At 35.9% G+C, this 26,720-nt stretch overlaps 1 protein-coding gene across 6 annotated transcripts in view; it reads right to left on the bottom strand.

Moving 5' to 3' along the window:
* Positions 1-2,732: 2,732 nt before the first annotated feature.
* Positions 2,733-26,720, bottom strand: part of TDRD12 (tudor domain containing 12) — a 40,315-nt gene continuing 16,327 nt past the window's right edge. Inside the window, exons 15-31 of one of the 6 annotated variants that reach the window (XM_026109530.2) lie at positions 25,588-25,715; positions 22,645-22,836; positions 21,363-21,491; positions 19,624-19,741; positions 15,928-16,067; positions 15,609-15,829; positions 14,772-14,871; positions 13,987-14,174; positions 13,376-13,586; positions 12,471-12,563; positions 10,264-10,433; positions 6,931-7,046; positions 5,314-5,368; positions 3,888-4,001; positions 3,648-3,801; positions 3,488-3,554; positions 2,733-3,131 (exon numbers count right to left, since the gene is read on the bottom strand). In XM_026109530.2, coding sequence (XP_025965315.1) covers positions 3,046-3,131; positions 3,488-3,554; positions 3,648-3,801; positions 3,888-4,001; positions 5,314-5,368; positions 6,931-7,046; positions 10,264-10,433; positions 12,471-12,563; positions 13,376-13,586; positions 13,987-14,174; positions 14,772-14,871; positions 15,609-15,829; positions 15,928-16,067; positions 19,624-19,741; positions 21,363-21,491; positions 22,645-22,836; positions 25,588-25,715 — 2,282 coding nt within the window. In that variant the 3' untranslated portion in view covers positions 2,733-3,045. Of the gene's footprint in view, positions 3,132-3,487; positions 3,555-3,647; positions 3,802-3,887; positions 4,725-5,313; positions 5,369-6,930; positions 7,047-10,263; positions 10,434-12,470; positions 12,564-13,375; positions 13,587-13,986; positions 14,175-14,771; positions 14,872-15,608; positions 15,830-15,927; positions 16,068-19,623; positions 19,742-21,362; positions 21,492-22,644; positions 22,837-25,587; positions 25,716-26,720 lie in introns of those variants that run through there. The other 5 variants (XM_064519654.1, XR_010391445.1, XM_064519655.1 and 2 more) reach the window with 5 other exon arrangements.

The raw sequence follows: 26,720 nt of genomic DNA, 5'->3' as shown, positions 1-26,720 counted from the left end.
CAACTGGCCACACAAAATCACAAGTAACAAAGATACACTGATTCTCAGTGTCTCAAGTAAAATGTTGGAAACGAAAAATTAAAGACGGAGTAAGTAGGGATTAAGCAAAAATGGAAAGCACAGTTGACAGGAAGAGAAGTGACTGAAAAAGTCTTACAAGGAATAAATTAAAGCTAATTTCTCAGGTATCTGTACTTCTTCCAATACCATTTAAGTTACAGAACACTAAGTGTAACAGAAGTTATCCTTAGCACATATGAGACTTTACAGAGGTAACTTCACATCCTAAATATGCTCCATTTGGTAGCTGAAGAAAATACAGGAAAAAAAAAAAAGAGATTAGATGATAGACTTGCATATGAATGTAAACAGCTTTTGCTCTCCCTGCCCAGAAAACTGACAGATTCTGGATAACATCTTTCACTTTTATACTCCCTCACTGCAAAGGGATTAAAATAAAGAAAAACGAATCCTCAAGATACTTGTCAGTATTTTAAACTGATTAATTTGAGAAAGACTGTTTGAAGTGCTGAAAGCACTGGTCCTCTCAACACCAAGTTCTAAGTGCATTCATCCTAAAACAGACTATTAAGCAACTGGTTTAAGGTCCCAAGTTCACACTGACTCTAGCCTAGCAATTCAATTAAAGAAGCCTTTTCTATTTTTCTACAACTACACAGAACTGAATAAAATATATGTTCCTATATACTTCACTCTTCATTTATCTACATGGAAAAGCACTCCCAAAGGTACATATAAAATGATGCGTCTAATTCACTTGAATGAGATTTTGTGGTTATAGTCAGCTCCATGAAAATATCAGCTGTATGCAGTACTGGCAAAACAACAACAAAAACAAAATGAAGGTTAAGAACAGCTAAGGGAAATAACAGTGCAAAACAAAATTGTAATTATGTCATTATATATGCATACTCGATGAATACTGTTTTGTCCTTGTCCCGCTATTACTATATCTACTATAAATTTGAAGTCACATCTACTGTAACTTTGAAGGTTAAAAAAAGAAATACCTTGGGGGGGGGGGAAGGGGAAAAGGCAGGGAAGATGATCACAGAGGTCTACAAACAGAGTCTTGAGTGACAGAAAAGTGGTGAAAGCAAGCTAATTGTTCCTATTACAGCTCAAGAGGTACAGGACATCAAGTGGACTGTGCAGTGACAGGTTCAAAAAAAACAGGAGGAAGTATTTTTTCACAAAATATGTCATTAGACCATCGAGTTTATTACAGGAGAAATGTTAAAAGTTGACAGAGGTTCCAAAAACTACACAAATTCAAGGAAAAAGTCCACAAAAAATCTCTTCCTCATGAAGAACCTGATCACAAACTGCTAGAGACTAAGAGAGTATTTTAAAAACGTACTGCTACATATTTTAGTTTTTTTTTCTTTATACATTGGCTCTTGCCAGCTGCTAAGAATGTAAAGTTGAGGGAGGTTTTTGCTTTCATCTCATATATGCAGTCTTAGTTTCCAAACAAAATATAAGGTAACTTTCTATGCCTGTTGAATAACCCACTGGATTTACCTATCAGCAGAAAAAGCACCTCATGTTATATTTAGGTACCAGACAAGCCAAAGAAAGGCAAAATGTGCATGGCAGGAAAACATTCTGCTCCACTAGGGTTTTTAAGCTGGTCATTCGACAGGTCTCAGTTTGCATGATAATGTAGAGCAAGATCAAAATAAAGCTGAATTAATCATTTCCATTAAAGCTCTTCTAAAGCAATTTAAACTTTGCAAGTATCTATACTCAAGTAAAGGTTATAATTAAGCTCAGTTGTAAACAGGATCACAATAGTGAGTATTTATCATCTTTAACTGTACATTTAACAATTTTTACAAGCTTTTCTGTTGCACTGCAGTTTTCCATTGGCATCAGCAATATGCATGAACAACTACAAAAAATATAAAATATTTTTCACTGTAAACACATTACCGCAATTTCCCCCCCATTCTTGAAGTAAAGGAATCCAGTGTTTCTTGAAAGAATAATCCCTACCAAGCAAGTACACCATCCCTTGTTAAAAATACAATAAGGTTAAACCTCTGTTCTAAATCATCAGGTAGTTACGCTGGGAGGACTGTAAAGTGCACTGAGATACATGGATGCAAAGTGATCAATACCAGATTCATGTATTATAAATGGCTTTTACATTATTCCTTCAATGTAAAATATTCTTGATGGGTACAAATGTAACAGGGAAAAATCATTTCCTGAAAGATGGTATATTAAAGGGCTAAGCATTAGGGCTAAGCAGACAAGATTTCATTGTTTATCTAGATGAGAAAGGAGATTTAGATGAACTGAGATGGAATGAAGCAAGCAACAGCATTCATGAAAAGTGAAAACGTCAAACTGAAAACCAGTACTGAATCCGCCATCACAGCGCTCGTTTGACAAAAGTGGTACAATTCAGCATTTTGTACCATGTCAATACATCTCCAACCAGGTAACAAAGGTTGTCAGCTGAGTTCAATCAACACCTGAATGGACACCTTGATGCAGAACTGACAAATGTGATGATCACTAACAAAAGTGATAATATATGCATGCAAGGGATGTGGTAGAAACAACTGACCATCAGAATTCATCTAAAAATGAAAGAACAAAAAAAAAACCACCACCCATAACCATTGCTAACACCGCAAATTCATTCAAATAAGCAAACTAGAAGCTCTGTAATTACAAATAAATCCAACTGCTTCACAAACCAAGTTTAATTTTTGCATTTATTTTTACTGTTTGGACAGCACACATTTACACATGTGCACACCATCAATAAATGCCAACAATTTTAAGGTGAAGGCATTGAAAAATATTTATAATGTTGTTCTTCTGTAGAAGATTTCTTCAGATTCTTAAAGCCAAAAGGTAAGGACTTTATTATTTACCTCCTACCTAATTAAGGATAGTTCTGCAACCTGTATAATTAGTTCCACCAACTTGACTGGAAATTCTCATACAAGAAGAGAGATGCTATTTTGAAGGACAAATCTTAATAGAGGAAATAGATTTATCTCCAAATTAATCATCGCTTTCTGTTCCACTGTCTTCTGAAGAGTTCATCAATTCTTCTGTTACTACAGTAGGGCAATGCAACTTTTTAGTACCTGCAAGTAATGAACAGAGATATAACATCATGAAGCGAGAAAAACAACAGCTTCACAACAAACAATATACAGACATATAAAAAAGCACTGTAGACTTCTGTCTACAAGCTAGACCAAAACACTACAAACTACTTTACCAAACTACTTTTTATTGTCTGTGCTTTTAGAAAACAAAAATGCTTTGCTATATGTGGCTAGGTACTAGAGATACTTTCATGTGTTTTCTGAAGACTTCAGTGAATCAGTCAAGAATGCCACATATCTGAAATAACCAAGTATTTCAAAGTTTACACAACAAAAATTAGCATGCTTATTATTTTATGCATGATAAACACCAACATTTGCTCGTTTCTTACCAATTGGAAATGGGCTTTTATCTTCAAAATCTTCCCAATGTTCAAAATCAAAAGACACATGAGGATTCTGTTAAGAAAAACATTGTTTGAAATACTCACACTGAAGCACAACTAGTATGTTCAGAACATTCAATAATTTTCAAATTAATTTCCATTTCACCTTGTTCTTCAGTAACTTGCACCACGATTGTCTCTTCTCTTTTGCAAGGACAATAATAGCCTCTTTATCCTTAATCACACATGCAGACTTTTCTACAAGTATATGCTGATGCAGCTCCATGTCAGCCAAATAAAATTTGTCTCCTGAACAAGCACTAAACCATCAAAAGAGTTTTAAAAAGTTAAATGGAAGCTGACAGTCAAACTTTATGCTTATTAAACTTACATTTCTTAAACCTACCTGAAAACCACCTTCTCTTTAGAGAACTTGCATTTATAGTCAGCTATACTTGCTATTTTTACCTTCACTGTAACAGTCTCTTCATTTTGAAACCATTTTATTTCTGGATAAAAGCTAAAATAAATAAAGTTTAACAGGACTTACTCCAAAATAGAAAAACAAGTTTTAGACAAGCTCTTTTACATACAACCATGGTATTCCCATTAGGGTGCAAACAAGCAGCTGAGTTTCAGCATGTGTATGGGTACTCAGCCACAATAATTTGACACTGTAGAATGCCAAGAAAGCACGTTATATTCTGTCAGCCAAGCTTGCTACAAAAGCACTAGGGTCTCAGTCTTTGGAGGAGCATATCTATTAGCTAAAGTGGGAAGAAATGCAGTGCATCGACTTTGATCAAACATATTGCCTCATTTAAGTATACTATCATAGTCTAATCCTTGGAATGACAGTGGAAAGGGTAACAGTAGCAAGACCAACCTCTAAAAGAAATCAGACTTTTTAACCAGGCAGAGACACATTTCTCATCAAGGTTTTCAACTGCATACTCAACTGCTGTTAAATCTCAGACTTCCCCCAAATTCTGAAATATTATAACCAATAGAAGATAAACCCTGTTAGGAAACTGTGATATCAGTTCATTCAGGTTGCTTCTCTTATCATATCTTCAGCCACATGTGAGCCCTCACAAACCTAACTGATGAGCCATACCTCAACTTATATTACTTACTGGAAAAGACCTTCCACTGTGGTAGCAAAGCTGCAGAAGGAGATACATGCAGATTCAATCTTCAATCACCCTAATTTTTTTTCCTTACCAAGAACTTTTCCAATAGGCTAAAATAGAAAACGAACATTCTAGTACTCGCACAAGAAAATGTTAATCGCCCATAGCTAGCATGATAGGTAGAAGAGAAAGAGTAAGTTGTCCAAGGGAAGCTCTGTCTGCTCCCAAAGTCTGTAAGAAATTTAACAACATTTCAGGATCCACTGTCTGCTGGTTTTCCCCCAGACTGCATGTAAGATGTCCCTCAGCATATTCATAATCACAAACAACCCTGACCTAAATAAGCAAAGGATTTAGCATTCATTTCTACTGCATGCTACACAAATTGTCTTATCCACAAAGCACCTTATAATTTCTTCCTGCAAGGCATCTTAAAAGCAGCTGCAAATCTGCATTAACTGGATCCACATTCCAAAGAGAAAATGGGCCATATAATTCCATGTTGCAGGCATTCACAGTTTCAAAATAAAACCAGATCTTTTTTTTCTTTTAAAGAACAGAATCACATTAAGGAGAGACACACAAAACCAGTTCATCTCATTAAATATCAATACTTGGAGACGGGAGGGTAACTTACAATAAAAAAAAAAAAAAAAAAAAAGTAAAAAACCAGTAACAATTCACTCTGAATTTTTCTACCATTTACGCTGATGAAGGGTAGAGTCTTCTGCTTCCTTAACTTCAGATACACCACCTAAAAAATAAATAAAATACCCTTTGGGTTTCTTATCTGTACTGTAGAAGCCAGATACTTTCAGAATATCTAAGTATTGTCATAAAAATAACTTGTCAGCATGCAGATTAGTACTGCAAGCATGTATCTGTACTTATATTGGGTATTTCCCACTGAGAAATATTTAATGAAGTTAGTAATGCATCTGAAAATTTAACTAAAAAGAGACTATTATACTTGGTATTTAAAACAAAACAACCCCCTCTTCCCATCATAGTTTTCCACCAGGTCAGGAAAAGGCTTTCCAGTCTTCGAGATACTCAAAGAAATCTAAATTAAGTGATATGCATCATTTAAATTCTTTTAATTGCTACATTTAATAGTTCGAAAGTAATACACAAGATTGCAAAGGAGTTTAAGTCTACATAATTATGTGCTTTGAAGCTTCCTCTTTTTTCAGTAAGAAAAGAGACTGCGATGGGTATTTAACTTTGAATTTTAGAAAAATTAGATCTGCCGAATATTGGTGGTAGAACAATAACCTATTCCCCATTTAAGCCAAAAACAGTTTCTAGGCAGAGTAATTTCATCCTTTTCAATATTAAAGGCTTTTCAGTACTATTTTTTCTAAAGTTTTTTTACTGAAGAACACCTGAATCCCTTTCCTCAGTGAAACAAATTACATTTTTTTTTTTGGCTAATTCTGCACTGTTCCCTTGTTTTAAATAATCTCCGATCCTTACTACTCAAAATACTCTAACTGAATTTGGACACTTTCCATAAATACTGTGGAACTCCAGTCCTAAAGATCATCCCATCTATGACTAGAGTTTACAGCAAACTAATTTCAAGAATACATTCCCTGGTATCATCAGGCAACACTTCCTTATTGAGCAAAAAGCACTCTGTTTTTTAACTGTAATTTCAGATAGCTATATAAACACGAGAAAAGGACTAGGTTTGCGCTGTATGGAGAGGGAATGGGGCTGTGTATGTGCATGTAGTGGTTCTTTGAGGGAGGTCAAGGTGAAAGGGTCCCCCCAACGACAAAGGGCAAAAATCACTTCACAAAAACCTTGCAATAGAGAAGTAAGGCTTCAGAGTGATCACTAACTGCTGTTTAACTCTGTGACTAGCATGTGCAGACATTTCTTAGGGAAATTTTTGCAGTACTTATTTATTTGAAACATGAAACAACCTCCCAGTGAACAATACTACTATTCACATATTCCAACAGGTTCCAGCTTCCTTAAACCCTTTGCCACCAAAATGCTCATCCTCTCCACAGGAGAGATTTCCTGCTCATGCATTCCATTCAGAGCCAAACAAGTCTGAGTCTCTCAAAAACAGAACACACATATGGCCCACAGCATATCCAGGTCGCTTATTATCAGGTATTTGTGGCTCACTGTAAACATTACCTATATGGTTCTATTCTGTATGCTCAGAGAAATCTGCCTTTGGTAAAACAACTTTTAGGTTGACACATAATCATCAAACTTTCATTCAACTTTTTTTTTTTTAAATGAAAATTTGTTTTTTTGCAAGTTTTAAAATGTTTGGTAAGTTATGGGAACATTTACCATATGGATGATGCTCCAAAGTCATTTTGGAAGAACTACAGCTTTCAGTAGAGTTTTCTTGTATATTCTGCAAGTGGGACACATTTTGTGGACTGACAGTTTCCTCCTTTATGCTTCTGGACATAGAAAAGACATAGTTTTAAAAGAAAAGTTTTAAACATATTTAATAGTTAAAGCATTCCTAATCATACTTGGAAATTCTGTTGAAGTTATTTGAATTTTCCTTCTAACATACACAAAAAATATAAAGCCTCTAAAAATGTACTCATAGTATTCAATCTATCTCACCACAGGGTTGCTAAACTTCAGTACCACAGAAAGTATTTATACAGAAATCCAAGTTAAGAGAACATTTAAAATTCTGATGGTAGCAGTATTTCCTCTGAACTGTAATCATAAAAACCTATTGCCATTAGTCTGCATGTTAAGGGGGGGAAGGGGAAAGGTGTTACTGATAGACCTAGACAGGAAACAATGATTCCCTTTCACAAAGGATTTCAATTTTCATTTTTCATTCCGATTTAGAAAGAAATAAAAATTCCAGAATACTCTATTAAATAACTGTTCACTCATTAGTGAGAAACCTCTGGCTCTACAGCTCTGCAGCCAGGGGCTTCACTAGCTGGACTCCAGGATTTAAGAAGCATTGAGGCAGAGCCAAGCAACTTGAGACCCCTGAGACCTGTAACCTTCCTCTCTGCAACAGTCAAAGTTTTCATCAAAACATTACTGAGATGAACACAGCCCCATATAATTTTTGAAATGCTAAGCCATCAGGTCAAATGAAAAATTTTTTTTTCCCCATTACCTCCACACAGCTAGCACTATAAAAGAACTGAGCCTATTCTAGTGAGCCTTCACTTAGTATTTCATTCCACAGAAGGAAGTATCAAAAAATACTAACTTTTAAATTAAACCATTTTGGAGATTTAGCATTAATACCTATGGCAAGCATCCTTAATCAGAACCAAAGCAGTTTACCTTAATTACTTCAGAGGTAAATTATTAAGATTAGGCTCATTTTAATCCTAAATGATATCTTTAACCATTTACACCTTAAAAATATCCCTCTCGGCTCTCCCAAATATTTCCAAATAAACAACTCTCTGAGGTCAGGTAAAATACAGCACAGCATGTACAACCTAATAGCATTTTTTGGAAATTTCTGAGTTATGCATTTCAAGTAATCAAATACTTCTTTTCAAAAACTCAATACCCTACGTTTTTCCAAATAGTAATAACCTCTGAATGGCAAAGTCGGACAAAATCTAAGCTTACTTTAAAGCAATCAGAGTTCTACAAAATGTTTATTCATACACCACACAGGCACCCTACAAACAGCCACCAAGCTAGAATGTCCCTCATAAGCTGAGGGAGGACTTGAACATTAGAGGGCTGACAACTGGGAAAGTAAATAGTGGATGAAGTTAGACAAAAGCCTTGTATATTAAATCAGGAATAAAGCACCACAAATCTGCATAACTAACATGTAACTATGCATACTGTGCAACAATTAACATATCCCTACTGATCAGGAGCAACTCAGGAGTATTTTCCAAGCCTTCATGAGATGATATCCAAATATCACGTAAAGAGGTGACCTCCACTGTATACTCAACAAGTAGTATTTGAGCTGCATAATCTACTTGTACATTCTTAGTCTGGTTCCGCTTTGACAGTCCACAAGAGAGGGGAAAGCCCTCCTTTGGTTTCATCTGTAAATGGTGTATGACAGGCTCTCCTCCCAGTGCACAGCATACATAGGGAATAGCATGTGCCATCATATTGTTTTAACTCAACACAATTACTCTGGCAACTTCATCTGATGGAAGCTCTTGGAGTCCACTTATTTAACTACAGCCTTAGTTGCCCCCCAGAAGGGCTGCAGTCAGCTCTGCAGTTTGTGTTGTTTCAACAACAGTGTTGTGCTTGGTGAATCTGCAAAAAGAAATCTAAGCTACTGCATTATAGATATTTGAAGTGGAACTACTGCACAAAGTTGTCCAGGGTCAGGTGTAACATGCTCTGGCAACCGCTAGGAGGTCACCAACTTTGCTGTTTAACAGCATGAAGCGAGAAATAAGTTGGAAAAGGTTCTGCTTGAAGCAGCAGAAGCCTCGGAGCCCAGGAGTCTTTCATAAGGAACGAAACCTGTAAAAAGCCTTCCTAACATCAACAGTACAAAAGCTGTTCTCAAATACTGATTTTTAGGGTTGAATACAATATAGGAAAAATATTATCTGGATAGGACTAAACTCTGATACAATTCTAGATAGAAACAGTGGAACTTCAATGAAAATGGATGGAAGTGGAATCCAGACGGACCAGGCTTCCTCATCCTTTTGGCTACCATAAGTCAGAGAAATACTACCTTAGTTAACGTGTTTAATCCTAAGACAACACATCCATTGCTCATGATGGTAGTCCAAGGAACTTTTGTGATTATGAAACAATACTTACACTCCTAAAAATTTGAGATTTGTTCTGTTCTGCTCTTCTTCATAAATATTAAAAGACTTGGCTTGTCAGACAAAAGCCTTGAAATATTTTTGCAAGGATGGCATTTGAAGCAGAAGAATAAATGGTTAAAGAAACACTCCTGAACAAGATGCCACACAGACCAGAAGGAAAAACTACAGATTTCATGGGTGCCTTGGGACAAACAGTCTTAGGACACTGGACAAACCACAGCAAGATGTGCTCTTTCACTTAGGTAAACTAACCAGACAACTCATTGATGAAAGATGTCCCTAACTCTCACAATAAGATTTAAAAAAAAAATACATCTTATTTAATAAATCCGTGATATCCCCAAGAAAAGGAAATAACCGAACTACCACAAATACAGTATTTACTCAGTTTTAACAATTTACAAAGAGATTGATCTGGAAATGCAAGGAAGACGCGCACAGCACTGCGAAAACAAACATGGCCATTCTCATTAAGAATATGGCTCTAATTCTCAAGAACCCCCCCCCCCCCCCCCCCACAAACCACACATCAACTGAACTTTCCAACTTGAATACCGCGCTTGTACACACACTAACAATATACTTTCTTGAGGTGCTGTACTGACTGGTAAGCATTCAGAAAAAACTACTGATGTTAATAAAGACAACAGAAATTGAGTTCAGACTCAAGACTACCTACCTCAAAGGCTAGTTTTGTGGCTAAAGAATACAGTCAGAGAAAAGCAGACCTAACACAAACACCATTAGCTCCATGTCTAAATGGAAAGCATATTCAGTAATATTAATAATGTAAACATCTAACTAACTCAATGAAATTTTCCTATACTAAAATATATGCTGAAAAAAAATTGTAAACACTTACAAAGTCTCCAAGTTCTTCTCATGAGCTAATACCTTCACGTGTCTGCACAACTTCTGAAGTTGTTTTATATGTTCCGGATTGTCTGTTCCCAGCCCCATAGACAAAATCTCAGATCGAACATTGTATTCATTGACATAAGTCTTCAAATTTGAAAGCCTGGTAACCCGGACCTTGAATTACAGAACACAATATATGAAAACAATAGTTCACAGACTCTCTCCACCCCTAGGCTGTTCTTCAAATTACACAATAAACATATCTCCATTTATTAATAATAGTTTATTAACAATAATCAGTTGTCTCTGATTTTCAAAAGGGAAAAGTTCTTACCTACATTCCATTGATTTCAAAGAATCACCATCTTTTCCACCCTGATAACAGCTCAAGTAACCAATAGCTAGTTCCATCTAACAGAACCAAGAAGGCAAAGAGTATGAAACCCTGGCCCTGATTACAGATATTTCAGCCAAAACAAACACCATACAGTTAAAGTAACTAACTTCTAGACCCCAAAAACAATTAAACTGCTGGAGCGGGGAGAACAAACAAAAACCCAGAGCACCAAACTCAAATAACAGCATAAAAAAATCAAAGAGAAAATACTGAGATACACCAGATAGGAAAAGAAGCTATCCATGAGAATTACTTGTAGATGATTTTTTTCTTTCCACTTTTTTCATCTACAATAGTTAATTGAAAGCACAGACGAAAAACATAGCAAGATACATTCCAAAACACAGGAATACCTTACTGCGCTCTTTGGCAAGACCCAGCAGCCACAAGAAGCACATCACAGATGTCGTAAAATGAACTTAAGACCGATATCGTGACAATACAACTAGTTTGATCATGCTACTGTTAAAAATCAAGCACATTATTAAGTCTTTCTATTTTTGTCCTTTACTGTAACTTTCAGAATAGATAAAGGAAACCTTTAAAGACAGACATAGCCTTACGGCAATTCTCTACCAACAAGGTTTTGGGAGACTAGGAGAATATTTAGGGGAAGCATCACTGCATGCATGACATACTCTTAACTCCTCCCTAGCCATTCCCTTCAAGCCAGCACTTCGGACAGGGATACTTCGTCCAGCCCATTCTGATGGGCCAGAGAAATGACAGAAAAACAACACAAACATGGCACTGACCTTGTAGTTTTAATTCCAGGAAAAGCTTAAAAAGTCAACTTTTAGAGAGAAACAGTATTTAAAACAGTTATGTCATTTGTCTGAGATTACTGCAATGATAAAACTTAACGAAAACTCTTCATCTCTTAAAGGGTCAGAATCACAACCTTTATATCAAAACGGTTATGGGTCCTTTTTTGAATGCTGATAGAAAGAAATTCAGTTTATGTCTCAAAAGAGCAAGAAATCTTCCAAATGATTAGTGCAAGTAAAAGGATATTAGAAACAAGAACAAAAGCACCTATTCTTGCTACTCTGATCAAGAAAACTCAAGGGGAGAGGGAGGGCTTAAGAGCTTCTTTGAATTTGCAGAAAAGCCTGGAATCGAACTCGCTGCAGGAAAAAAGGATTGCAAGAAAACATGAAAAACCCAGAAAGAAACAAGGGCATTTAAAAAGACAGCATCAAATCTAAAAGCCAACTGTGTCTGAATCATTGCAAAAGCAAAAATCGTAATACGACTTGTTATACACTGATCATTGTTCTCACGATATGGACAGGTGAGGAAGAACAATCACCTTCCCCAAACTCAAGTTGGTGCAAGAACCATAAAAAACAGCAAAGAGGTAGAAACAAAGTGAATAAATCTCTAGAATATCTCTCTAGTATAAGAGGCCTTAGACATCCGCAAATAATCTTAACATTAAAGCACAAGTGTCATTCTTTAAGAGGAACGTGTGACAAACTACAGAATTTTACAAGAAAACAATGTGAAAAAAATAGTACTTCCAAAATACATTTTTGTTATTAATTTTTTCGGAATAGTCTGAATGACTATTAGAATTCATATGCTGCTTTGTCACTGGTGCAAATTCAGCTCTCCAGATTTACAGTTCAAGTTATACTCAATCACATATTCTATCTACTCAAGCACAAATATTAATGAATAGTGTTATGTGGATCCTGAATAGAATAAAACAAGAAATACCAGAAGGGAAGAAAAGAAAGAAACAAAACCATTTATAGAGGAGTTCAGATAAAAATATCAAATATATTCTAATGCCATAATTTTATACTTACCATTGGGTCAACCCAAACTGTATTTCCCAAAGTAAGGACCATTTTTGCTTCATGTGGTTTTCCTTTAATTTTGTGATAAATATGACTAGTAACCTAAGAAAAACAATTTTCACTCCATTTGAGATGTGTAACATAATTTTGCAGTTATTTTAAGCTCAGAAAGTTGTTTTATTATAAATAACAACGATAACTGTATTCAACAAACAAAAACCCCTACTTTTGAATTAACTGATGAAACACTCAAAGTATTAACAGATTAAAATAGTATCACTCCTTGAGGAAGGAGCTTCCTTAACAGAAGACTCAAACAGACCAATTTACAGACATTACCCTTTGCCTACTACTCCCCACAGATTCAAGAGTGTCAATAACTTATTTTGGAAGGGGCTGTATGCACCCTTCCCCCACTTAGAAAAATTCCGAAGAGGAAAAAGGTTTTCTGGCTTCTCCAAAGAGTTCTTTGGAAAAAAGATTTCCCAAAGACACGGTATGAGATTTATCACTTGAGTTGTACTGATTAAATTATCACTTCCTGAAACATCCAAAGTTGTCTGTAGATAACAACGAGTAAAGTAGCTGACAAGGCAGAGTATTAAAGATCATATTTTACTTGATTCGATTTGAAGAAAACATGAATGCTTACTGTGACTAATATATCGTTTATTAAATCATTTGGAAGAACAATCCTATAAATTTCACTTTATTATTCTGTAGGCATAAAACCAAGAAAACTAACTTAGAATTATCTGGCCCAGCAACACAGATATCTGTTGGTAGTATTAACAAGCAATGAAATTTGAGAACTAAGTTTACACTTTGTTAACTGTTTTCCCATAGGAAATAAGAAACCAAGAAAACTTACAGAACTTAAAGGAAATACCAGGAAAAAAATTGATGAACATTACCCTTGGGTTCCATTCAATCTCATTGTCAATGGGTTTCACGCTACAAACTATAAATTCCACAGCCTGAGGTGGCAGACACTGAAATCTTGCAGGTAACTGAAGCAGTTGATGGCTCTCAACTTGACTCATTCTGCCTTCATCTATGTATTTAATTGTAACATTAAAGAATAATTTTTCTTCTTTTTTTGGGGAAATCTCTACCACCTGAACCCTTCATGGGGATTAGAGAAGAAAAACTGAATTATTATTCATTATATCTGTTGTAAAAAAGTTTTCTTTTCTAATTTACTCTTTTCTAATCTTTTAAAAATGAAATCTTCACGGTAAGTTAAAACAGAAAATTTTTGTTTCTGCATTAATGTTACGTATTTTTAGAAAATATTACATAGAAATATGTGTGCGCATGTGCATGAATATGCACTTACTCTTTTTTCCATTTGGCAACTTAAAAAAAATATGCTCGCTTTTTAAAGATTGTGTTTTTAAAGACCGATTTGAATAGCAGTAGGGTTTTCTTCTTTGCTGTTTTCTTTTTTTAAAATAAGAAATGTTTAGATTATTTTGTATTAAAAAGTATACCTGAAAAAATTTTTAAAGATTTTTTTTTTTACCTATGAAAAAATGTTTCCTCATACAATCCATACAATGCTAGCTTCTCCACCTTTTCAACAGAGATGTTATTATTAGGCTTCTTAAAATACTCATTAATTTCTTCAGCAAGAATTGCATATTGGTCCTTTTGTTTATCTACTATGCGACCAAAGTAGTTTGTTGCACTTACAATATGCAAAGGCACTATCTGAAAACATAAGACACATTAGGAAAAGAAGGAGAACAGGGTGATTTCTGAGATGAAATGATGTGTATGTTCTCATATTCAAGATCACCTATGTCTTTAAATCCTCACTTCTAATGAAACATGCACCCTTTTCTAATTAAAATTCTCTTCCCTCCCCTCCAGAACATTAATTCTTGTCTCTTCTACAACAAATATTAATTACTGAAATCTATACGAACTTTAACCTTTCTCACTTTTGGTCAATGGTCTCAATTTATGTTCTGTTTATTCCCTCACGTAAGCCCCCCAGCCCATAGAAAGCTAGGCTAGAAAAATCCTCATTATTAAGGCAGAAGAAAGTCAGAGGGCAACTTAGAATCACCTGCAAAACAATTTCAGTTCAGACTAAGAAGGAACAAGGAAAAATATGTGACACTGCTTATTTATGCCGCAACCCTTGCAAGTCCAAGATGAAAGAAACCTGAAGAACAAACATCTCAGAGATACAGTACATAATACAATAATATTAGTGTAATCTGAAAAAAATTTGGTACAAATTTAGCTACTTATGATCTGTCCTCTTGGTACCTGAAAACAAGATAAATACTAACAACTTACTGTCATACACCCAGGCGTTGGTGTAATTTTATCTGGTATATTCTGGGGTATGTCTGTTTGTACATTAATGTGATGACGATCTGGACAGGCTCTCCTATTCCTACATGTTGAAAGAAAAAAAACAGTTCAGAAAAGAACCCTTTACCTTCATTGGTAAGATATTCTGATGCAACTTAAAACACTTCAAACACTAAAATTTTGCATCAGCCCCAAATGAGATGGAAATTGATTACGGAATAGCACCAATGACTCCAGGAGATAGAGAGATAAAACCTTCAAGACTCTTAACAGGTGAAGTTCGTAATAAAGATATCACCTTATTTCAGAGGAAAACAAGCACTAAAAACTAACATTTTTTTCCATTACTCATAACAGTAGCTACACTGAAGTCATACCTGAGAACGCTTTAGCTTCCTCCCTCAGGCATTACTTACAATCCAGTTGTACACAGCTCAGAGATAAGTCATCCTCTACTTGCTCACCTCCAAGGGATAGGAGAGGATAGGTAAAGCACGTACCAGCCCTGTGGAATTGTGCCTAGAATACTAATCAAAGCAATGGCTTGAAGCTCACTCAGGTACATCTGGCTAAGAGTTAGGATCAACTACGCTACTGTGTCAGACTATGTATTAGTCTCCACAGAACTATGTTAATATTTTTGCTCTTATAGAGGCACCTAAAGAATGACACAAGCAAAACAGTGAAGAGAGAATCATGAGCAAAAACCAATCCAAGTAAGAGTACTCAACAAGAAAATTAATCAAATATCTAGTAGCAGTAATCATTCAGAGCAGATAACGCCTTGTTGTTTAAGTATGGGTGTTCTTATTTCCTTACTTGCAAATCCCAAGTGTTTTAAGATAGGTGCACAGTGGCCTTGCAAGCTTCTTCTCTTCTTCAGCTTCTAGCACCCTGGCAGTAAAATCATGCAGTTCTGGTGGAATTTCAGCTTCAGCATGCTTCAAATAGTGCAGGACCCCAAGAGCATGGCACACATTGTTTTCTGTTAGTAGTAAGACTGACCTTGCCTTTGTATATTCCTGATCAACAAAAGAGCCCTAAAAAAAGGGTTTTAAAAAAGTTTTTTTTTTTTTTAAACTTATCCACTGTGTAAGTATCAAATGTTAATATTAACTTTTTCATGATTTACTCAAACCTTCTCTATCACATTATGGAAGTTGTCAGACATGTTGTGTAGACGCTGACCAAAGATTCTTGGAGAAGAAGGAAAACTGAAATGTATCACGCAAGTTGCATCTGTAATTCCCAAAGACTGCATGCAGTCATCTGTTAAGACTAAAAACATGTTTTATACGCACAACATATTTAAGAAGTACTACAAAGTATTACATTATATTTGTCATGGCTGTTTCCTTTTCCCCATTCATTGCTGTAAGAACCAAGAAAAAGGTCTTTTCTAATATACTCACATAAGGTGTTATGTTTCTTCAGTCAAATTTCATAGGCACATGGCAAAGATACAGGATTACACATTAGTATCTTCTAATCATCTCTTGTGTAATCCTGTATCTTGTATCAGTATCAAAACAAAAACAAAATCAGAATTGGCCACTGTAAAGTACTTTGCAATTCATTATCTAAGAATAAACAGAAAGTAAAGTCAAATTCGAGTATAAATCCAACGAAGCAGATGATCTTCATCTGCTAACTTTTGACAAAACAGACTTTTCCCTAGATTCTGAACAGAATACACTTTGTGAAGATTTTAAAGAGAGAAAAGTTTTATCAAAGCTTAATATTCAATAATGTAGCCTTACACTGAACAGGGGATCTGCTGAAAGGTGTTGAAGAAAATGATCTCTGTCACCTTATTTTCTAATTTGTCCAAGTATATTAACACTATATAGGCTGTGGAGAAAACTCTAGCATCTCCAAGGCCTGGAGATACATCCTGTTCTTGGTACAAATTCTCCTAACCTGAGATAGAAATGAGGGAATGAAAAAGAAAAGGAAGAAAAAGAACAAGAGAGAGACTGAATGAGAAACACTGAAATTCTGTTAACTACTTACATACCAAAACAACAACTCGGGAATTTTCTTGGACTGAAAGTCCAAGAAAGTGAGACAGCAGCTATGTATGCTGAGAGCTGCAAACTGACACCATTAAACACTGAGCAACTCAAGAACAAAGGTAAACATAAGGTGGTCTAAGCATAATATAGATTAAAAGCTACTAATAGTAAAAATAAGTCCTAAGTACATTCAGATGAGAAATAAGAAGGTTCCTTTGCTTCATTTTTTTAAAATGCCATTTCCTTTTGAAAAAAAGACTTTGGGACCATTCATATCCAGTTTTATAGTTGTGTCTTCTTTCAATCAAGAGCCAGCACAGAAAAATACAGTCACAAGGAGGACAGCAAAGGCAGAAGCAGCTCAGGAAGCAATTAATTACTTTACTTAGGAAAAAATGACACCTTAATTAACAAAAATATCTGAATTCCCAAGAAAACAGAACAATGCTTAATTAAACAGAAGAGCTTATCCTATGGTAGGATGCAGTTATGTTAGAAACTTATCTAGTGTTCCCACTTGCTTTGAGCCAATTCTGGCAACAGAGAGCCAGAGCAACTCACTAAAAAGTGACAAAATTTGTCAAACAAATACAAATAGAACTTGTAATTTCAAGGAGATAATCAGCTTCCTTCAAAATCAGAAAATATACCAGAGTTGGAGCAGGATGGCTATAAACCCAAAAACTACAAAAGAAGCAAGAAGGACAGAGGAATAAAACCATGAGTGTTTCAGAAAGGTGAGTTTCTAGAGGAAAATTAAATCTACCTAGACTTTCTAGAATTTCTAAAGGATAATCAGCTACTAAAAGCTATTGTGCTTAACAAGGTCCCTTCTAATGAATGCAACCTGAGACTTTAGCTCTAAGGACTGACGCTTTCCTGGCAAGAGGGTATCAAGAAAACATACAGCGAGTAAACTGGCTAACATAAGAAAGACCTTTTAAATTGTAACACGTATAACTTTCGCCATAAAGGTAAAAAGGAACAATCTTTGAGAATAAAGCATTAAGAATGGATGAGTCGTCCACTGAGACAGGGAAAAGAAATTTAATCTTCACATTATTTTCCCTCTGCTTCATTTATGAATTTTATGCCTGTGCTATTCTGAATGCTATGAATATCTGCATTTTACTTAAACCTAGTTTATTCAATTCATCTTTAAATCACATTTATCATCAAAACATTCCTCATCCAAGGGCAAGGCAAATTACAAAAAAGGCAGAAGTAAAGGCTTTTCTTTACAACTTCCTTCCCTGCAGATACTTCTAAAATGTAACAAGGTATTAACCCAAAGAACCTGCACGATCTCTCATCAAAAGCAGGTTTTCCAAGAATCAGAAGAGCAGATATCTTCAAATGACCAGTCTTTACCTAGAAAGTTCTCTAGGATGCTCTAGGACAGTGGCATTTGTAGAAGACCAGGGTAGAGAAGCAGAGGTTATTCAAGACCTGAACAAGCAAAACTCTCGTCAACTGGTGAGCCTAAACTACAGCACTATACAGAAGTATACTAAAAACTAGTCAAGATCCTTGCAAGAGCGACCATACAGATCACACCAAAGGTTTGTGGCTTCGCTCCAGCTCGCATCCTTGTTTCTGACACTGGCTAACAGAGATGCCTAGGAAAACTACAAGACCAGGGCAAGCATGTAGCAATACTCCCACACAGTCCTTAGCGACTTGTGTTCAAGATTCAGTAGGGTGGTGTATCTTTCAATATTACAGTCCCTAATATAGTATTCTGTTTTGTTTTGTTTTTTTTTAAAGCAGTGGCTGAAATCAGCAGGAATTAAAGTAATGGGTGGGTGTATAGAAACAATGATTTGACACTGGGCATTTCTGTTTCCTTTCAACTTGCTGGGGGAGAGGGGCAAAGGGCACAAGGAAAGAAGGAGGGACAGGGGGAGGTAAGAGGAAGCAAGCAGCTGAAGTGACTAACAGCAATGAAGCTTGGGATAGTTACTGGAAAATAAAGAGACTATGGAAAAACTTGACAAGGGCATTCTCTTGAGAATTTCCTGGAATGAGTAATCGTCGCAGCAGGTAGGTGCCTACTATTACAACAAAAACAGCGAAGAAAGCAAGCACTCCTTTCAGAGTTCTCTGCTTCTAGAAAGACTGAGACATGTGGAGCCCCTAGCTGACTGCTAAAGCGATGCAAACAGAAAGCAAGTCTTTCTCCTTCAGCACCTAGCACCAGCCCAGACAGGTCAGGCACAGGTGGTCAGATCCTGGCTGACAAAGTTGGTTTCTTGTGAAGATCCGAACACCTGAAGTAATGTAGAAATGCTAACACAAAGTCAGACCAACGGATCAGATGTAATTAAGTCAGTATTCCTGGTTTCAACGTACAAAAGGGAAAAATGAAGTTTAGAACTGTGTAAGAGTCTTTGCTACTGTGAGCAGCTTAAAAAATAAAATTCTACCAGAACATATGGGAAATGTTTATGCCAAGGCTTATGAGCATCTAAATTACTTCATACTGAAAATACCTTTGTATTAGTACACAATCATAAAACTGTGCAAGTTCTATAAAAATCAGTTACAACAACCATTTTTGATTACTAATATTAGAGGAAGCATAAGGGAATTCTTCAAAATAAGTAAGGCTTACTGACAATTTCACTCTCATCAGCTGGCCTTGGGATCCAGAAAAATAAAAACTGCACTAGCTGTGACACTAGCAAGTAAAGTGGTAACTGGAAAAAAAAATTCATAGGAAACTTGCTCTGTGGAAGCAACAGTGAGCTAAGCTAGTAGAACATAACCGATCATGAAGAAATAATCGCAAACTGAGAACTAAACAGGAAGATACTCACCTAACACAACGCGAGTGCCAGAACTATACTTTTTTGTCCAGTGTTCTAAAACATATTCAAAATTAAACTTGCTTTCTTTATGTATTTTCAAGGAAAATATTGAATTGCTCCTCAGTGCCTGATGATGAAATAAAAAGGGATATTGTCCCAATACTGCAGTAAATGCTCTAATAAACTCTAGTTTTAGTGTATCTTGTTAATCTCTAGCTTCCCTTAGTTACTATAAAGGGAGAGCCAATAAGGGAGTTATGAAATTCTTAGATTGTATGAAAAATATTTAAGATTAAGCCTATTCATTTCCTGTATGAAAAGAAAATTAATAAAGCTCAGCTTCTTACAGATTAGTGTATCACAGTTGTCTAAGAAGGTGCAAATTCCATTCAAAATTTTCCAACCACTAAAAGCATCCTCTCTGTTCTAGGTGGATTCTATTACCTAAAAACACACAGGGTCATGTTTTCTCTCTCAGAAAAAGCACACAAAAACCCCTCAGTGATCTACCTACACTTAAATTGCATGAATGTAATAATCTTTAAAAGGCTCTACGCCTTTTTCAAGTTCACGGTTCACAAATTAAAAGGGGAAATACAAAAGCATTGGTTACTTAGTAAACTGGCATGTCTAATGAACTAAGTTAACACTTAAAACATTCCAGATACACTAACACTTACACTAGAAGTATCCTTAAGGATCACAGGATCTATTCCAGCTTCTGGAAAGGAATGTATTCCCATTTTTCAGGATCTCTGACCATCTATTCCTATTATACCTGAGCAGTCTAGCCATACATCCTTTCAATCTCTCATCTTTGAAGCCATCTCTAAGGTTTCTAAAGGTTTTAATTTTAATATCCTCATAGCCTGCCTCCCTTAGCAGTAATATCCCCATCATCCACATGTCCCTGTCCAGGCTTAACAGCACTGCCTCCCACCTCCTGTTTCCCAATCAAATCAGAATGAACGCCACTCTTACTTCATACCATCTGAACACCAGTAAAGAGACAACTAAAGTACGGAAGAGATTTTTTCTGTTCTCTATTACTATCCGTTGCTATGTCCACTGCAGAAAGACTAATTGCAGGGAAAAGTCCTTAGTCTCCCTCTCTGGAATACTTTGTATACAATCTCATTAAGAAAGAGTTGTAAAACCAGAACATGTTCTAATGGAGATAAGTTTTTGAAGAAATCTTCTGCCAGTTTCTAACAAAACCTCTACTGAGCATGGTATCTTCCCCATCCCCCAGGACCTGAAACTTAGCTAAAATCTGGTGGATTTCAAAGGATGACAGAAAACGCTTTTCTCAAATCAGAGCAACAGCCTTCTACAACTTTAACTATGCCGAAGTAGAAAGGCAACAGAACAAAACTTCTAAATATCATGGCTTAATTTTTTCCCCTAATCACTCTTGTAAACAGTTAAAAACAACCTCCCCCGCCCCCACAAAAACAACTCTCACACTGACAGAACTTTTATGGAGAAAAAGCCACCTTGATCCAACTCAAAAGCTTCAACCTGACAGTCAGAAATTAGTTATGAACTCAATAATGGATGCTTTCTATGCAAGACATTCCTGTCAGCTAAGCTTTTTTAGAGCTAGCAGAAAGGTGGGGCTGGGAGCTATTTTTAACAGGAAGAAACAGCTAACTTCCAAATGTATAGTTCTTTCTTCTCAGAAGCCAAGATATTTTAAACTTGTCATATTAATAATTTAAATAGCATGTATCTATGTAAACTGTTACCTGATGAACCATTTGTGCTTCATTTATTGTACTAGTGAATATCAGCATCTTTTCAACATTATTAGGTGTAAAATCCAGTATTCTGAGCAACACAGCAATTCTCTCACTGTTCAAGCAAAGCTGCACGACCTAAAAGTCAATACAAAACACAGGGCTGATGATTCATGTAATCTATACACATTTTGCTACATAATTCTTCCTTTTAATAAGCACTAAACATTGTTATGTAATACCACCTAAATCAAAAAGAAATTAGTACACCCTAGCTCTTCTGCTAAGCTTACAGAAGATACAATTCTTGGAAAGGTGATCAATTTAGGATGGCTTTCAAAAGCATTTATTCACATAACATAATCAAACTCTCATATTTAGGCACCCAAATAAAATGCTCTGTTAAAAGAAAAATCTTGGTGGCAATTTTATCTATTACTTTATTCAAATTTATCAATATAAGTTTGGCATTTTCAAGTATCACTCCAAAAAACATACTGCACTGCCTGAAATACTCTGTTAAACAACTAAAGCATCAAAACTATGACATCTTTCAAACCTGTAAAACCACAAATCCAACATATTACAAGAAGCAATATTTTTTCAGGTTTGTGTCATGCTTCTAGTGTCTAGTCATACCAATTTCACAACATATTTAATCTCCAACTTACGACAGTCTCAGACACAAAAGAACTCAGGTTACAATTACAACAGTTTGTATTATTATTAATGACTACAGCATACTAACTAAGCATATTAACTAAGTGAGAAAACACCTAATAACAGTTAGTAACTTTGACCTAACATTTCCAGAAAGTAAGTTCCTCCTTGTTGTGTATCACACACTACAAAGATTAGTAAAACTAGCATTTTACAAGCACTGTCTTGGAATAAATTACTTTGTAGTTCTGCCATTCACAATTAATGACTTCACACACATTCCAATAATTTTTTTTTTGTCAAATTATACCATTTACAAGCATTTCACATCAAATTAAAACCTCTATGCACTAATAATGAAAGAGTCGGGGGAGGATCTTCACCTCAGTCCTACAAACCAAATTAAAAGACCTTCAGCTCATTCAGTGATTAACATTATACAAGTTTTCTAAGAATCACCTCAAGCTGATATATGGGAAACGAATCTGAGCAGAGTTTTGAGTTATGACTCCAGCAGTATCCACTTAAAGCAAACCAGCCAACCTGCACACTTGTATGTTGAGCTTAATCACCACACAAACGGTAAGATATCTTAGTATACAAACAGTTGCAACATTCCCCAAGTTTCTACCTGTTGCACGTTTCCACATATGGAAGCTTCTTCTATAGCAGTTATCACAATGTAAGGATCATTCATGAACTCCTTTAGTAAATGTGTTATATGTTTATTCCAACAAGTTCCAACAGCAACGATCTGATGTGGTGAATATAGGCGTTCTTCTATAATAACAGTTTTCCTGTAATAATCTAGTATGGTAAAAACCTATCAAAAAAAAAAGATGTTTTTTTCTATCCTTTTATTCTATTCCAGTAAATATGTAACCACAGTGAAGATGACACTGTTTGATCAAACAAGCATTTGGTTTGTGCACTTTTATTCTACTATTTGAGCACTTTTTGAAGTAAGAAGAAAGTGACAGGAGAAAACAAAGGAGAAATGCACACGTACAGACACACACAGACACAATCTTCTCTAGAAGAGATTGTAATAATCTGTTAAGGGAAGCAGCTAGAACAGATGAATACCCAAAGGAGAAGTTTCAGTAAGCCTTTTACAAAAATCTTCTAGAAAAATTAACATTCCAGTATTACAGGTCAACCTGCTAATAACCACCAGTCTGCTAAACAGAGAAACTGGAAAACATACAACCATGCTTGTACATTTATCAATGCCTCTGCCTACAGTTAGTTAACCCTCTATCTTGTATAGGCATACAACCGAACAGAAAACAAAGAACAGCACCTTAAGAAATACACAGTTGCCACAGAATTTTCAGTGATTTAAAAAAAATAAGTTTTCAGTCTTTTTCTGTGAAGTTACAGACAGCATCCCTTCTTCAATATGGTTCCTCTAGACATCCAATTAAGAACACTGTCTTCTCAAACTCAGTAAAAAAATCTTCAGAAAGCAGTCTTCTTCAAGACATCTTTTGGGATCATTAGAAAAAAAAAATTTAGCTCACAAGACTATCTATGACCAGGTCAGAACTGTCAGTCTGTGACCCTTCAGATTCAAGGAGCAGTCCAAGACACCATCTGAAGATTTCCTTCAAAAGACAGGATCATAACACAGGATTGCCACTGAGAAGGCAGAAACTTCAGGGAAAGGATTTGTTCAAATATGAGAAACACTAAGCCAATGTGAAAGCAGACCTAAGAGGTCAGAGGCAGTCAGCAAAAAGTAAAGTTAAGAAGATAAGCCAGTACACTAACTTGTCCCCTCCCCCAACCAAGTGCTAGAAAAACATTTATTAAAAAGAAAGGTCACAAGGGAAAGACAGAATGAATGTATTTCTAATGACATCAACACACTCTACATAAGAGTCGAGCAACTCAATGGTGGAATGGCACCAGAGTTTTTGGCACATAAAGCACTACCATATTAAGCAATTTTCCAGGGTTCTGCCACAACTCTAAAAAGCAAGCCCTCAACCTGGCATTAAACTTATCCATAGCAGCAATGACATCTCAATATTCTTGATGTTTCTGTAACACAATGCTCTGGAAGAGCTGTAATAGCTCAACTGTAATCATATGACAACTTCCATTTGAAACATCATCTCTTATTTTTTTCCTGTTCAAGATCGATGGTTTTGAGCAGCTCAGAAGAGCCTACAAAATGTTACACTTCTACTCTGGAACATGATAGGGAAAAAATACAATTTTTGCAACTGGTTAAGATCAGGGAGATACAAGTACAGTATTTTATAAATTGTCTTTTCCACAGTCTTTACGTGGCACATCTGCACTCTGTCTCAAAAGAAAGAAGGGATATCCCACTGCAGAAGGACCACATTTGATCTCATTTATGATGAGATCTGCTGCTACAAAGGCACACTGAAGCAGCAAACTGGGCAATCTAGCCCCACTGAGAGATTTTGCTTGCTTTTCATCAGGAATTAGTTTAAGAACTGGAATCATGGCCCTTTCATCTCATCACCAAATTTTAGATAGGTAATACTAATAAATCAAAGATATTTTTTAATTCATAACAGTTAGAAAATAGATGCATCTAAGCTCTTTCTTGCATGTAGACAACAGTGTGCTGCAATACTGTCAGAAAACATTTGTCCTGTGAAGCCACAAAGCGGCAAGAAATTTCATACTTTCTGCCAAAAAAAGTTTTAGCGTGTAAATACCAACTAAGTTGCTAAAATTCTGCTCTTTTTCCCCCATTCATCAAGATACTCTCTCATCAAGAAGAAATAGCAAGACCTTTGGAAGAAATTTACGTGAAGAACGTAACTGTGTGGCTGGCACAGTTTTACACATAAACTACTATGTGGTTTACTCAAATAAGCCACTGTTTGAAGATTAATACATATTTGTCAGTTAGGAACTTGCTACTGTTTTTTTAAACAGGATTCAAGAGTTGGGATCACCTTCTTGCTTGCGCCAACGCTAAAGCCTAAGGGTAGACTTTTATGATGATTTCCAAGAGCAGAGATGTTTCGTAAAGCCGACTTCCGCCTTTCTACGGAGGCTGAGGAGCTTACAGCTAAAGACAGTTATTGGACTGAAGTTGCTCGTAACAGCACTGATGGAAAGGAAAGGGAAGCTCCTAACGGCAGGAAATGCAAGTCTTTAAATTAGATTGAAAAACAAAACAAAAACAAAAAACCCTACACTGAAGCTATAGCTACCATGCTGACAGAACATCTATAAGTCTTCGGGAAACCATCTATGGCAAACAAGACACTATAATAAAGCAGCAGCATAAGACAGGACAAGATAGAGCACTTCCATTAAATAAACAAACAAACCACATACCTGCGGATGGCAGGGAAAGCAGAATAGGTTAGAACTCTACTTTTCTTGTATTTCATTCTGCTAGAACTAGAGATTTTTCTAATTCTCTTCCCAGCTTATACTTTGCCATGGGGTTGAAAAGGGTTTTTTGGGTTTTTTTTGTTTGTTTCTTTGGGTTTTTTTGAGTATCTTCCTGCACCTTCGAGACTGTTACGGGCACAGAACTGAAGTAGCATGTCACCATCTGAAAGTGTAATCCATTTACCTGTTCACTAGCTTCAGAGAACAGTACCTCAATCTCATCAAAAATAAGATGGCAAAGTCTGAGCAATAATAAGCTGTGATGTTCCAACAGTCTCAAGAGGCTGTACGGTGTAGTCACGATAATTTCACCTACGCGTCAGAAGAAAAAATTGTTACATTCTTAATTCGTAACTTGAAAGAATACAAGTAAAAATACTATACGCCATACTCATTTATTAAAAAGGGCATATCTGCATTTCAGATGCATCATCTTGAATATTTATATACACGTGTATATATACACATATATACATACACACGTATATATGTTTGTGTGTGTATGTATACATAAACACACATATATAAAAGACACACACACACACTGAACTCCATTTTCTGACTTCTGGTTGGCAGTCATTTTTGGTCTGCTGGTGCAGTCTTTACCCTTGGAGATTTTCAGGACCTGACTGAGTAAAGCCCTGAGCAATATGGTCTGATCTCATAGCTGAGATTGTTAAGGGTTAACAAAAAGCCCACAAAAGATTAGCAAAACTAAATAAAGTATTTTTAGTAAATACAGATTTAGTAAGGCAAGTCTCTCAACAGCTTTTTTGCCTCTTCTGTGCTACCTCTTCTCTGTGAGGTATCCTCCACATACTACTACAGTTAAATACACAAATTACTTAGAAGTTATTGCAATAATCAGATTGCAATAAACAATGGGAAACTGACATAAAAAAAGAAAGTTTCAAACAATATTAGATTCGTAAGTTATGCAACCTTTTCTTCAGTGAACTATCATCTCCTTTTTAATCCTTCACTTTTCCAATACCACTTTACCAATACCTTCACTTTTCCAATTTTTATATTGAGTAGAGCAGAATTGCATCCAGTGCATATGCTATAAAGTAGCATCAGACCTGTCCCCCCAAATATTTATTAGAAATATGTATGTATGTATGTATGTACGTACACACACACACACACACATATATATCACCTCTGTTAGCAATGGATGCTTACATATCAACCAAAGCTATTACGAAACTGGTTCTAAACCAAGGAAGCCCAGGATTAATCCTAGTTCAGCCTGATCTTTAGCATATCCCCACAACCAATCTGACTCAAGACTAATGGTCATAGAGCTTAAAACAA

Source organism: Dromaius novaehollandiae, chromosome 13, assembly GCF_036370855.1.
Source record: "Dromaius novaehollandiae isolate bDroNov1 chromosome 13, bDroNov1.hap1, whole genome shotgun sequence".
NCBI lineage: Eukaryota > Metazoa > Chordata > Aves > Casuariiformes > Dromaiidae > Dromaius > Dromaius novaehollandiae.
The sequence above is the reverse complement of the archived record's forward strand: the minus strand, read 5'-3'. Positions and strand labels throughout refer to the sequence as shown.